We start from the raw sequence: 14,026 nt of genomic DNA, 5'->3' as shown, positions 1-14,026 counted from the left end.
TACTGCACAAAAACATCCGTTATCGAAAATATTAAGAATAACGGGAGTTATAAGAGCATAAGTACAATGTTGCCTATAGGCAGCGTCGGGCATGAGGGGGTTAATCGTAATAAAACCGACAATAGAAACATTTCCCACCAGAGTCCAATCGACAGTAAGCCTAGAATCAGTACTCAATTGTGGAAAGATGGAAAAGTCGGGTGACGTGGTTATGGCATCAGTCTTTTGACTTGCACGTGGTATAATATTCATTGCCTCATTACTGAGCCAGTCATGATCCATTGCACTGCGTATTTGGTTGGAGTTCTATTCCATCATTCCTAATACTTAGCTGTTGCATTACATTTGAATAAGGATAATCTTGAAAGTGAACTTATATACTTCATCGTTTAAATATTGTACTGTTCTGTTCAATGGTTCGAAAATATTTCGGTATATCTTAAATTATAATAGACCTTTTTATCAACACCGCAGTTATTCCGCTATTTTCAGATGTCGCGTTTGGTTTGTTACGAATGCGTTTACGTTCTTCAATGTTAATGCCATTTTTGTTGCTGAAAATTAGTGTTCTCCCGCATTAGCTCTGTGCTTCCTTATTTCTTTCTTTTTTCAATTTTCGAATGACCATTACATGAATTTTGAAGACATGTTCATGATTTGAAACAGAATTTTGGTATTTATGAATTGTATTGACCTTCAGCATACATCCTAAATATGTCCCTAGTTCTAAGCTACATCGGTTCAGCCATTCCGAGTTATATATATTGTAATACAATGTTCGGACCGACATTGAAAACATTTTGAAAACATATTTGTGGAATCTAAGTCGTTCGGACCTACAATGTGTGTTTCGATGAGTTTTCACTGACAACTATCAAAAGCGGCATGCAAGGTTTTGCAAGAGCAAGAGAATCCCATTAATATAAGAATATCAAGCCACATCCATAAGAGATAGACATATACCATCGGGGAAATACTTAGTGCATTATTTTGATAAATTTCGTAGACTTCAGCCTGCGTTTGCAATGTAAGCGGAAAAAATGTAATTATTTACGACATCACATTTAAAACCTCAAAAATAACAGTATTTTTGCACTATTTAATGAATGTTATTATGCATCTAAACTTTCCTCTTCAATAACTCTATCCGTTAAAAAACTGAATCAAAATCCATTTCATAGTTTTAAAGATTTAAGCATACATCAGCCACTTTGTTTTATACTACAATATGTAGTTATAACAATTTTTTTGCATATTTTGTATATAGTTCTTTATACAGTATTATGATCCTATAAACAATTGAGTTTTGACTGTAAAAAAGTTCAAAATTTTCGGTAAAATTCTACTGAGTTTTCAAAAACTCTGGTTGTTAGTTTTATTTTTTGGCCATAGGCCATTGCAGGGATAATGTCTTTTAGACCGGACGACCGAAGTCACTACAGCAGTAGAGGACCTGCTTTTAGTGCCATCGGAAATCGATATAACACTTAACATTTTAAACAATTGATATTTACATATTTGTCTATTCATTTACAGAAAAAGGCACAAACGATATAACGTGAATACTTCACATATTATTATTCTTGACAGGGTCGCTGTCACTACAGCTGCTGTGCTATAGGCTTTTTCAACATGCGCTTTGAAATTCAACGTGAATACTTCACATATTACTTGAGATATTAAGATTTCGTGTCTTATTTATTTTAATAATATCTTTAGAATATTGTCCTAAATCCGAAAGCTTATTCGAGTAATTATAGATAGAGAGTGACATGCTTATTTAATTCGCTCCGTGAATTCTRAATTMAAAAAMAAAAAAAAAAAAAATAAAATAAAAAATAATAATAATCAAACAAAGAGTTAAAAAAAAACAACAATTTATTAAATTGCAAACAAACAAAACATATAAAGAACAGTGCACACAAATTAATAATAATAAACATAAACAAATAGTAGTAGTAGTAGTAACGAATAAAAAATTGAAAAAAAATAAAAAAAAAAATAATGAGTGCTTCGCAGCCTCACCAGCAAGGCCGTAGGTATTCCTTAAATGCCTACTTCAGCTTTGTTGACCCAACAACAATAACAACTGCTGGTAATAAAAAGGAACAAAGCAAAGGACGCAGTCGGCAGAAGCAGCAGAAAACAACTATCGGGCCACAACAAATGCGCATACAGCAACAAATCTGCAGGTACCGGCAAGCGCCCAGGCAACGAAGAAAATCATAACGCAAAGTGAGAATGTACCAATAAAATAAGGCGCGTCTGTACAAACTGGCATTGCCCGCTACGTTAATAAAAAAAGGGAATTAAGTCCTTCAAAGTCAGCGGTCAATCCTAAAAAATGTCAATTTGGCACACCAAATAAGAATAAAAATAACAACTATTATTCGTATCAACTGAAGAGATCTAATGGCTTGCAATTAGGGGTATATGTCCGCCGTAGACTCTAGTGAAGTGGAAGAAGCATTGGAAGAATGCGGTTTTGGTATTAAAACCGTTGTAAATATATTTAATAAAAATAAAGTACCACAGCCAATGTTTAAAAAGTGTTCGACCAAAATGGTACAAAAAATGGTAAAAAAATTAATTTTAGTTTTATTAGACATACGAAAAGACTTTTTCGACTACAAAATATAAAAGGCAACCTACGGATGTAAATTAGTCAATCTGTGAGGTCTCTCATTGAAACTCAGAGTGCAGCTTTGTTTGGTAATAGTACGTCGTGGTGCGAAAGGTTGATAAATTGATGGATTGATTCATTTCATCCTATGAGTTTCAGACTTACGGTTGGCATTATATCGAATATATCTGTCAATTTGTAAGATATCTTACTAAAATTGAGTGAGCATATAATGGTGGATATAATATTCGTAGTTTAATGCGGAAAATGTGTGAAATATTTCCACACAATGCCTTCCTTACTCCATATAATGGTTTTTGTTATTCTAGCAGACTTGTACTGAAAATATCAGTCAATTTGTGACCTATCATTAGTTTAATACCAAAGGCAAATGCTGTCTTCTCAGTCCTTCTCCTAGTTCTTATAGGGTAGGACTGAGAATAAGCCAACATCCATTTCATCCAATCTTTATACCCCTAAATATAAAGCCCCGTTCACCCCAATTATAATTTTTTTTTGGACAATATCTTTTGTTTTTCTTTTTTGTTGATTCAGCCTAGAAAAATACTTACAATTTTCACTCTTATACGATTAACTCCTGATTTTTATATTAATTCGTTCTATCCACAGATTCACAAGACAGCATTCGAATATAATAATTATAGATACAATTATAGTTCTATCAATCAATCAGTTATACCCCTAGATGTCTCAAAGCCGGTATAGTTTTTCTAACTCTCTACACAATTTTTAAATATTTATTTTTTTGTTTTATTTATGTCTCTATTGTAGTGGAGGCTGTAATAAGTGTTAATTTATTTTTCAGTGGGAACCTTTGATTTTGTAATCTGACGACTGCATGACTCCGAAATTTTCCTGTCTGCAAATGTCGTCTTGAAGCCAGCTTCATTCAGGCACATTTGAAGACGGCATCGACATATCAAACAGCAGATATACAGAATTTCGTTGTTACCGTACTAAAACTGTTCACTTGAATGAAATTCAAGTGTTTTGTTTAAAAAAATTTTTTGTGCAAAAAATTATGTTAATAATTACTTTAAGTAATTCATATAATTTCAGTAAATCTTAAGCGGAACTTTTATCTCGAAAACTCGCAAAGTCGACTCATCAGTTGTTGTCATCGTTCACGCCTCTGCACCATATAGCAATACGGGAATAATGAGTGACTTATAGAGTTTGGCTTTTGTTCGTCGAGAGAGCACTTTAATTTGCAATTGCCTACTCAGTCCGAAGTAGCACCGTTGGCAAGAGATATACTGCATTAGATTTCGATGCTGACGTTCTTGTTGGTGTTGATGCTGGTTCTAAAATATACGAAATGATCTACAACTTCGAAGTTGTGACTATTGGTACGAAGACTGTTTGTTTGCTGGTAGGAGATATTTCGTCTTGCCCTCGTTCACCCCTAGATCCCTTTGCGTTGCTTCCTTGTCCATCAGCATACTCCAGCAGCTGAACACTCTTATAAAAGATTGTACCTGCTCCATTAAGTTTGCAGCTCGAATTATTTGCTCCAGAAGTATTTTGAAGAAGTCACACGAAAGAGAGTCGCCTTTTCTCATTTTCAACGACAGTTTGCACAGCCGTATTAGTTTTGCGGGGATACCACATTCAGACATCGTCGCATAAAGGCAGCTCCTTTTCGAGCTGTCGAAAGAAGCTTTGAAATCGACGAACGTGTGATGAGTGTCGATTCTCCTTTCACGGGTCTTTTCCAAGATTTGGCGCATGGTGAATATCTGGTCGGTTGTTGATTTTCCAGGTCTGAAGCCACACTCATAAAGTCCAATCAGTTTGTTGATGGTGGGATTTAATCTTTCACACAATACCCTCGACAGAACATTATACGCGATGTTGAGGAGGCTTATCCCATGGTAGTTGGCGCAGATTGTGGGGTCTCCGTTTTTGTGGATTGGGCAGAGCACATTTAAATTCCAATCGATGGGCATGCTTTCGCCCGACCATATTTTACAAAAAAGGTGATGCATTCTCCTTATCAGTTCTTCGTTGACGTGTTTGAATAACTCGGCCGGCAATCCATTGGCATCTACCGCTTTGCTGTAATTACTATATGAACTTCTTCATGGTCGGGCAATGAAACGTCTGCTCCATCGTTATCGATTGGGGAATCGGGTTCGGCTTCTCCTGATATTGTACTTTCACTGCCATTCGGTAGGCTGGAGAAGTGTTTCCTCTATAATTTTAGTATGCTCTGAGCATCGGTCACTAGATCATCTTTAAAGGTTCTACGACAGTATGCTCCGGTCTTGAAACCTTCTGTTAATCGCCGCATCTTTTCGTAGAATTTTCGAGCATTACTCTTGTCGGCCAGCTTGTCAAGCTCTTCATACCTACCATTTCGGCCTCTTTCTGTTTTTGTCAGCAAATGCTTCCTGCTTCCCTCTTCAACTCGCGGTATCTATCTCATCCCGACCCGCCATTCCTCGTCGTACCAGCTGTTCTTTTAGATTTTCCGAAAACCAATGGTCTCGGTTGTAGCTGTTCGTAAGGGGCTTGAAATGCCGCCCCACAGTTACCATATACCGCGTTGTTGACTAGTGCTCTCAGGGAGCAGAACAGCAGGTCGAGTGGAAAATCGTTTGTTGTGATTGGAGCTTCTAGACGTCGAAACTTTCTTGTGTTTGTTGAAGTGCGTTTTTTCCTGCACAGGGACGGGTGCGAGTCTTGGCTGCAACAAGATAGTGATCCGAGTCGATGTTAGGACCTCGGAGCGTACGCATGTCTAGAACGCTGGAGACGTGTCTATTACAACATTGTTAATTTGGTTGGTGGCTTTTCGATCCGGAGACAGCCAGGTAGCTTAGTGTATTTTCTTATGCTGGAATCGAGTACTACAGGTTCCCATATTTCGGGTCCCGGCGAAGTCGATCAATCTCAACCCATTTTCGGATATTTCATCGTGGAGGCTTACCGACTTTTGCGCGAAAGATACCTTTTTCGTCCACCCTGGCGTTAAAGTCGCCAAAAACGATTTTGACATCGTGACGGGGCAGCTTTCATAGATGCGCTCCAAGCGCTCATAGAGGGCATCTTTGGGGCCATCGTCCTTTTCTTCCGTCGGGGCGTGGACGAAATTCAGCGATATGTTAAGTGACCTCGCTTTGGATGCGGAATGTGGGTAGACGTTCATCCACTGGAGTGAATGATAGTATTCGACTACGTCTCTCTCTCACCACGAATCCCACACCAAACTTGCGCTCCTTTAAATGGCCACTGTAGCAAATGCCACAAGGTATTACTTGCCTTAGCCCTTGTCCCGTCTTGACAATACAATTAGTATTATCTGGACTTGCATAGCAGTACGCCTACGTACAAAACCCTTTTCTCCGGCTGCGTTAGCTTGTATTTGGACATGAGGGATCGCCGTTAGGTATTACTTCGGAGGACCAAGCTGGAGAAGAATGGCTCTTCACAAACTCCTTTCGGGATAATTTAGCCTGTCTTAAGCTTCTTCGCTGTCGTTCTCTTATACTGAGTTCGTGGATCGCTATTGCGGTCCACTCTTTCATTTTCGTCCATACCAAGTTTGATTGCAGCATGTGGCTTATAATGTTGTCAGGTTTTATCGGGCAAAAGAAAAATATATGCTCGGCGTTTTTATCGGCACTGCTGCAGAATGAACATTTTGTGTTATCGTCGTGGCCGAATCTGTAAAAGTATTCCCTAAAACAGCCGTGGCCTGTGAAGAATTGCGTCAGAAAAAGTCTGTCTCCACGTGTTATATCTCAATCCAGGCTGATACGTTCTTAATGAGCTTGTTCGTTCATCTTCCATTTTCTGTCGCGTTCCATTGTCTTTGCCACTCTTCGAGGCTCACCTGCCTCTCCTCTTTTCGCTCGTCAGTCGTTAGACCGGGCCGCATACATCAGGGTTGACTGACTGACTTTAGCTAGTAAGACTCTCCAACATTGACTAGGGACACCAGAGTTAGCCATTATTATTGACAGGGTCGCTGTCACTACAGCTGCTGTGCTGCGTTGCTCCAGTGACGACACACACAAATTGACATTCACCGATCCAAACGGGGTTAGATTAGCAGACAGCTACTAGTTCTCCTTAGCAGATATCGCGGCGTGCTTCTTTTCTCTAAAGCCCTAATTATATGTGGCCAGGATGTAGAATTAAAAGCATTTTTCACGTCAAGCATTTTTCACGTCAGGTGTGACAACTGCGCAATATTTTTTAGCACCATGCATCCACCTCGTTCCCTCTATAGCCTTGGCCGTAATGTCCGTTAATTTTCCGAATTGGTTATCAGACAAGCCAGGCAGCTCCAAACGGGTGCAGATCAACTTCTCCAATATTTTGGCCATCGCTTGCCCGCCGGTTTGTTTGGTTTCTGGAGGAGGACCAGGCGCTGCTTCTTCCGTCGTATCGATAATACAAAGTGGTTGATACGCATTTGGCTTCCGCGCTGGTTTCTGGGGAGGATCAGGCCCTGCTACTTTCATACTTTAGGAAAACACCTTCATTTAGACACCGAGAAAAAATTTCAGCGAAGGCCGTCTTGCTATGTTTAACTGCAATCTTAAGCGCCTAGTTTTTCCGCCACTTCTACTACCTCCTCCTCGTCGATTGACTAAAATTCTGCTCTTTGCTGCTTTTGCGAAGGGAAAGGCCTTTTCACCACCTTTTCTAGCAGTGTTGCACAAGTTCGTGCCTGGTTTTTACACCTTTGACTTTTGCCATTATTATTTAAGGCACCGCCTCACTAATTTTCATCTACGTTCTCGCATAGTTATTTGAAGCTTAAGGTCTTATTTCTTTTAATAGCCTTTTTGAACTAATTTGCATTGTTTTAAAGTATTCTCGCAGCCTCGTGTGTTCTGGCGTACCTAAGCTTCTTTGGGAGAGGCGCCTCGCTTTATGACACTCGCTTCTTAGTGCGCTAATCTTCTCGTACCAACAGTATGCGGGCCTTCGAGGTGCGTTTTGTCTTTTTCTACACATGGTCGCGTCGCAAGCTTTACTTACGTGACTTTCAGCTTGTTGGTCAGTCAGTCCAGCTACCCAATTTTCATCCAGCATGAGGTTGAAGATGTTCCCATCTAGCGTTTCCACCTTCCATCTCTTATTCCGTGGATTCTTTAGACTGCCTTGGTTTTGCTGCTTTCATGCATAATGACAAGGCGATAGCTTTCCAATGTGCAGATCGATCCAGTGAGTTTCTGGCGAACGTAATATCTATAATTGATCCGCGGCCATTCTTCTCGAAGGCATTTATATCTCCCGTATTTAGTAGCACAGCATCAAGTAAGACGAACGTTTTGAGCAGAGCATTACCCCACCTGTTTCTCTTCCTACTACCCCATTTGATTTCCCACGCATTAAAGTCGCCTGCTATCACATTTGCTGTAGTTGTAAGGACGTCCTGGACTAATTCATCGAGGATCTGTTCATAAACACCTTGTAGTTCACTCCTATGGAGGCAGCAGTTGTAGAAATAGAATATATAGATAGAATTTACCAATAGATCGTATCAATGTGAGTTCACCAAATCGAAGTGCATCTGACTTAATCAATATGGATATAAATTGTGAAGCGCAGTATTATACCGTCGAATAAAAAAACAATCGTCCCTGGTCACAGCGGTGAAGCAGTATAACACACTGAAGAAATTAACGCTTATTAAAAATAATCGCGACTGCTTCAAGATCCTTCTTTCGATACTTTGTCAAAACAACTTTTGATATTGGCAATAAACCTTTTGCTGTACGTGAAATTATTGCATTCTTTACAGATTAATTTCAGCAGAATCGTCAATTCTAAAAATATTCTTATCGATGTACACACAAAATATGTAAAAAATTTAAATGGTTAGTAGAAAGAGTAGTTTTGGGAGCAAAAAAATATTTAAAGGTAACTTATTGTCATATGTCTATCCCAAGGAAAGTGTGAATTGTCCAATTGAGTTTATGAATTCGTTGGTAAAGCTACGAATCGCCATGAATCATACAAATTAGGCAATTGAATTCAAACCCACTCAATTGCAGATTAGATTGGCTTTCACAATTCCAAACATTGTCGTTTTGTGGTTTACATTTGGGTACACCACGTTTTTCTCATACACAACTTAGGTGACATGTTCTCGTGAAGGAAAACACTCCAGTTTGTTTGTATTCGCTAAAGACAGACTGATCAAAAATAGTGTACACTCCAATGCTTTGAAAATTTAATCTTTCTTTATTTATATTAATTAGTTGTAGAAAAATTAGCTGTTTTCGATAGCTATCATAATTTTAACTTAATATACATACATGTACTTAATTACTGTAATAAAGAATAATTTTTTAACTTAAACGAAATATTCTTTAATAGTGTAGGGCTCTTCATTCTTCTTTCAATTATAAACACTTATAGTGCTAGTTATTTTTAAAAATCTTTCCTAAAAGTAACGAAAAAGTAAAACAACTTTTTCCGGGTCAGTTAGTATATCTATAAAACCAAAAGGCCAATTTAAAACATGTTAATTTCGACTTTTTCCCCAGATGAGATATATGGACAACATGAGCCGAGTCCCAAACGAATTTTAAAGGACCTCGACCGGAAGTGTAAACTTAATAGTTGTAATACTTGTATACCGAGTAATCTAAAAACTGGCACAGTTAATCAAACCAACAATATAAATGCTATTACCCAAGAAGGAACTCTGTTGCGTCAACGTCAACTTTGCTTTAAAAAACAAAATGAGATAAGTAACAGCAGTCAAGAAATTGACATATCGCGGGGTTCACTTCTCTACTACGGACCAAATAAAATCGTTGATAACATCGATCATGTAACAAACCATTTTTCGGAAAAATGTTTCGATTTGGTTCCTAAACAATATCATACGGCATCTTCATTACAGTAAGTATAATAATGCCTTTATACCTAAAATTAATTTAGTTAATGACGACACTGTGCTGCTTTACGAAAATTTTTTTATTTCACTTTTTGTTCATCCCTTTCATAAGTTCCGATTAAGTAGTAAAAAAGTAAGCAGTCAGATACGCTGAATGGTAAATTATATTATTTTATACAATCACAAGTTAAAGTGTATTTCTAGACATACTATATTATAGGTTGGTGTCGGAAATTTATCAGTTTATGAACTCTCCCAACATCTATATACTTATTATTATAAGTTTCAATAATATCAATATTGCGAAGTTACAATAAAATAATAAATGAATAAATAAATAATGAATCTTACTGACAATATTGTCTTGAGTTATAAATGATTGAATGAAATAGGGTCATGTCTTAGTCTATCTCCATATAATGATATGCGTTCCTCCTGTTGATTTTTCTTCATTCTGATCATTTTGATATATCTACATTACAATGTATAACAATGTATACATCTATCTTGACCAAGTGTAGGTGTTAAAACAACCGTTAGATGATCAAAATTATATTCTTTAGTAACTCTTATTACGTGAATTTTAGGCAAACACAATATTTAGTCAAAAACTGCGAGTATTATGAAACTGATGATATCAACAGTAAATCAACTGATATATGGCCAGATGCAACAGATAAAAATTGTTATGGTGATTGGCCATTAAGCAATACCAAAGAATCGATCGATAATAGCAAGAAAGAACAGTTATATGAATGTTCAAATGCAAACTCAACGATATATGTAACCCAAGTACCATCAACAACACTAATTCCTAAGAGTTACAAAATAACAAGCACTGATATTAACATTGATTTATTAACAAAAAACTTAAGCGGCGAACAAACTAAAAAAAGAAATGGTGGTACATTTATAAAAAAATTTAATTCAAGTAGTAATGAAGATTTCGGTAGACAGTTTTTGACAATAGAGGAAGGAAATCAAATCCAATCAGTCCAACAAATAATAAGCCGTTCAAAAACCATACCAAATGAATGCTACAAGGAAAGTAACGACAGCATTAAATCCAATATCAATGCAAAAGAACACGAATACATTAAATGCCAAAGCAATAATGTAGATAACTCATGTAACACAATTAATGCAAAAGTAAATAGCAGTGGGAGTAGCAGCAGTAGTACCGATAAACGTAATTATAGTAAAAGCAGGAGTCGAAGTAGGAGTAGCAGTAGTAGCAATAGTTGTAATTGTGATATAACGGGTGATAACAGTACACTGCATGGTTTTGGTGTTGGCGTATTAAGCAGTTTTTTGGGTGATTGTGATTCTGCAAGCAACACTACGCGAGCTCAACTGCCGTCAATATCTCATTCTCAGTGTCAAGATAATAAAACTGTTGAGCTTAGCTGGGACGTACCTCATCAGACATTTTTAAACCAAACAAGTAATCCTAATTGCAAATCTAGAGTTTTTATTGAGATAGAAACACAAGCACCATTAACAGAACTTAAAACGATTTTAAGACACGGCTCAGGCGATATCACCGACTGCGATAGTTGCAGCGAACTGCAATTATTGAATTCAAATGATTATAAAGCTGATTTAGATATTGATTGTGAGAGTTCCGAAGATAACATTATCGATATAGATTCGGAAAATTTGAATGTTGGCAACGTCATCGAGCGTGGAGGGGTCAACAACTTAAGAACTCGGTTAGACTATTTTAATGTAAAGAAAGAATTCCAGCCTTTGAGCCAATACAAATCGTTCGATTATTCATTAATAAAATTTTACGAACAAAAAAAAAAGGAAAACGAAGACAACGTTAAACATTATTTTGATATATCGGATACTTTTTTATCCGACCAACGTTCTAAAGATATTTTTAGCAACATGGATCTTGAAAGCAATCGAGAGCAATCAGGTGGATCTGATGGCGGAGCAATTAAGCGTACAAACAATAATAGTTTAGCAACTAAAGAAAATTTTGAAAAAGGACAGACAGCTGCTTACCCAACATTTGGTAAGTTTGAAAAAAAAAAAACATTTATATGTGTATTAATTATAAACATTATAAAATATAAAATTTTTAGTTAAAGATGTGAGTCTAAGTTTCCTAAGTGTCGGTTCACTCACGAAGACTTTTATCGACCAAACGGGTTTTGGAGGGACTTTGCTCTATGTTCTTATACGTAACAACAAGTTCTCTCCTACACAATTTGGCATTACTTTTATTGTGAAGTGCTGAACACATAGAGCGCGACACGACATGGTAGCATAACAGTGAATTGTAAATGGCGTCGGGAATCCTTCTACATGAACATTTGTAAGAAGGCAGCGACATAACAATGGCCGGCACGTCGGCACGTACACAGTTGTGGCCATACTAATACCTTTCACTTCAATGAAAGTTTAATATTTTGTTCCAAGTGAAATTTTGTATGCAAAAAATAATTAAATAGGTAAATTGTTTTGTACTTAATTTTCAATTGCTATTGCAAATGATATAACAGTGCTATATTATGCTTTTATTTGTAAAATAACGTCAGGTTTGTTAAAGCTTTGAATAATTTTACATATTAATGGCATCATTCCTCTCTATTGTTAAGTCTACTGTCCTACTGCCGTTGGCAAATATAAGAATATCTTAAAGTTAGCGAGAGCGACAACTGTCAGCCTGCAGTCTTGTTTATTATTATTTTAATATTTGACAGATGTCGCTTCAGTCTGTCGCTCTCTATGTGTTCAGCACTTGAGAGTCTTTTTCATGTTGCACCTGTGCTTGGTTTCAAATGCATATTTACAATTTGCAATATGGTCGGATTGTATGTATACTATAAATACTGGCAAATACTTGTAAGTCAATGGTCGGCATTTCTTATAACAGGAACGGTGAAAAACGTAGAATCGTGGACCGACTCAGCTGATTCGACCTATTCGATGGACGCGCAATGTAAGTGCACATTAAAAACGCTACTCTCTTCTCTCTTTGACGTAGGATGACGTGAGAATTCCCGGCATTTGGATTTTTGCCGTGGAGACGTCGCAGTTGATTACTCTCTCACAACGCTGTAGTAATTATCAACTTTTATAATTCAATCTGTTCAATATGTTTAAAATTTACCTAAAATAACTCAAAATTGGAGTCAGATGCTATTATTTATAAATATATAAACTATTTTTAATAGTTTGTTTTCAGTTTTGATATTTTATATTATAAAAGATTGTAATTGAAAACATAGATGTGTACAAAACTATATATACGTATGGAGCAATGACAACATTGTGCAAATGAAAACAAACAAAGATGGCTGAATTCTGCGTTTTTGCCACGTTTTTCACTGTTCACTCATTTTGCCCATGAGGAAGGAAAAGGAAGGAAGGCAGTAGCGTTTTTCACTGGTTCTGCTATTAGCAAAATTATTTAGCAGTCGTTGTCATAGATAACTTGATCAGAATCTCTTTTCTTGCTCTCTCACTTGTCAGCTGGCAGGGCACCCTGATCTGTTTTCTGAGCTGGCAACAAAACACAATCAGGGTGCCGTCAACCAGCAGTTAGTGAAAAAGGAAGAGCAGCGCTATAATTACTTGACGAAATTAGTGTGAAATGAAATTTCATTGATAAAATGTTTATGTAAATTAATTAATGATTTTGCATTTTAGCATTTATATATGTTTGCATTTTCAAAGCGTTTAATTTAGTGTTTTGTATAATTTATTAAATACCCAAGCTAATATTTTTCAGCAGTGGCATCCTTGGCAAATTTTATAAAAAAATGCGAGTTTGGACAGCTCTCCCTCGAACCAAAGAGTTTCGTATCAAGTTATCTATGTCGTTGTCGAGCAACGAATTAACATCGCGTAAGACTTTAGCGCAAAACCAAATATGCTCTGCGAGAAATATTTTATGATTCTTAATGCCTTTGGTGCCATGCAATGCCTTTTATGTTCCAAGTCTTTAAAAGATGAAAGGGAATATATCCTTAAAAGACATTTTGTTAATTTTCATTATACTATTAATTATTTAGATGAAAAAGAACGAAAATATCTTTTTAAAGAAAAAAATATATTTTTTTGCAAAAAAATATCTGATTGGTTATGTAAAAACGAATACATAGGTTATTTAGATTAGAATTTTATTGAAGAATAATTTATTTTATAATGTTGCTTATAAAATTTGCTTAATTTTAATTCCAATTTCTCACTGGGCTACTTTTGTTTCGTGCTCACCACTGTTGTAAGTCCAAAATAAAACACATGTTATGGTATGATAATGATATGAAATATTTATGATGAAAATCTAATATAAAACTATAAAGTATGGCTGCAATTTAGAATAGCATCCCCCGATTACGGGGTTAAAATGGCTATGTACGGATAGAGGAGGTGCTCCAGACCAAGAATATATACTGACTTATGGTTTTCGAGATATTTGCATTTAAAGTTCAAAAAATCAACTATTTAAAATGCGTGTTTCTCTGATTTATAACGCATTTTATATTTATATTTTATATATT

General features: G+C 36.5%; 1 protein-coding gene across 1 annotated transcript in view; it reads left to right on the top strand.

Annotated features, from left to right (window-relative positions):
* LOC108973625 (voltage-dependent calcium channel type D subunit alpha-1-like) overlaps nucleotides 1-14,026 on the top strand; it is a gene marked incomplete at its 3' end in the record, with an annotated part of 34,866 nt that overhangs the window by 4,900 nt on the left and 15,940 nt on the right. The window contains 2 exon segments of the mRNA XM_018941002.1: nucleotides 9,154-9,514; nucleotides 10,097-11,532. Of these exon segments, the coding sequence (XP_018796547.1) occupies nucleotides 9,154-9,514; nucleotides 10,097-11,532 (1,797 nt within the window).

Source organism: Bactrocera latifrons, unplaced genomic scaffold (genome assembly GCF_001853355.1).
Source record: "Bactrocera latifrons isolate USDA-ARS-PBARC rearing strain unplaced genomic scaffold, ASM185335v1 scaffold_495, whole genome shotgun sequence".
In the NCBI taxonomy this organism is placed as follows: Eukaryota; Metazoa; Arthropoda; class Insecta; order Diptera; family Tephritidae; genus Bactrocera; species Bactrocera latifrons.
The sequence above is the reverse complement of the archived record's forward strand: the minus strand, read 5'-3'. Positions and strand labels throughout refer to the sequence as shown.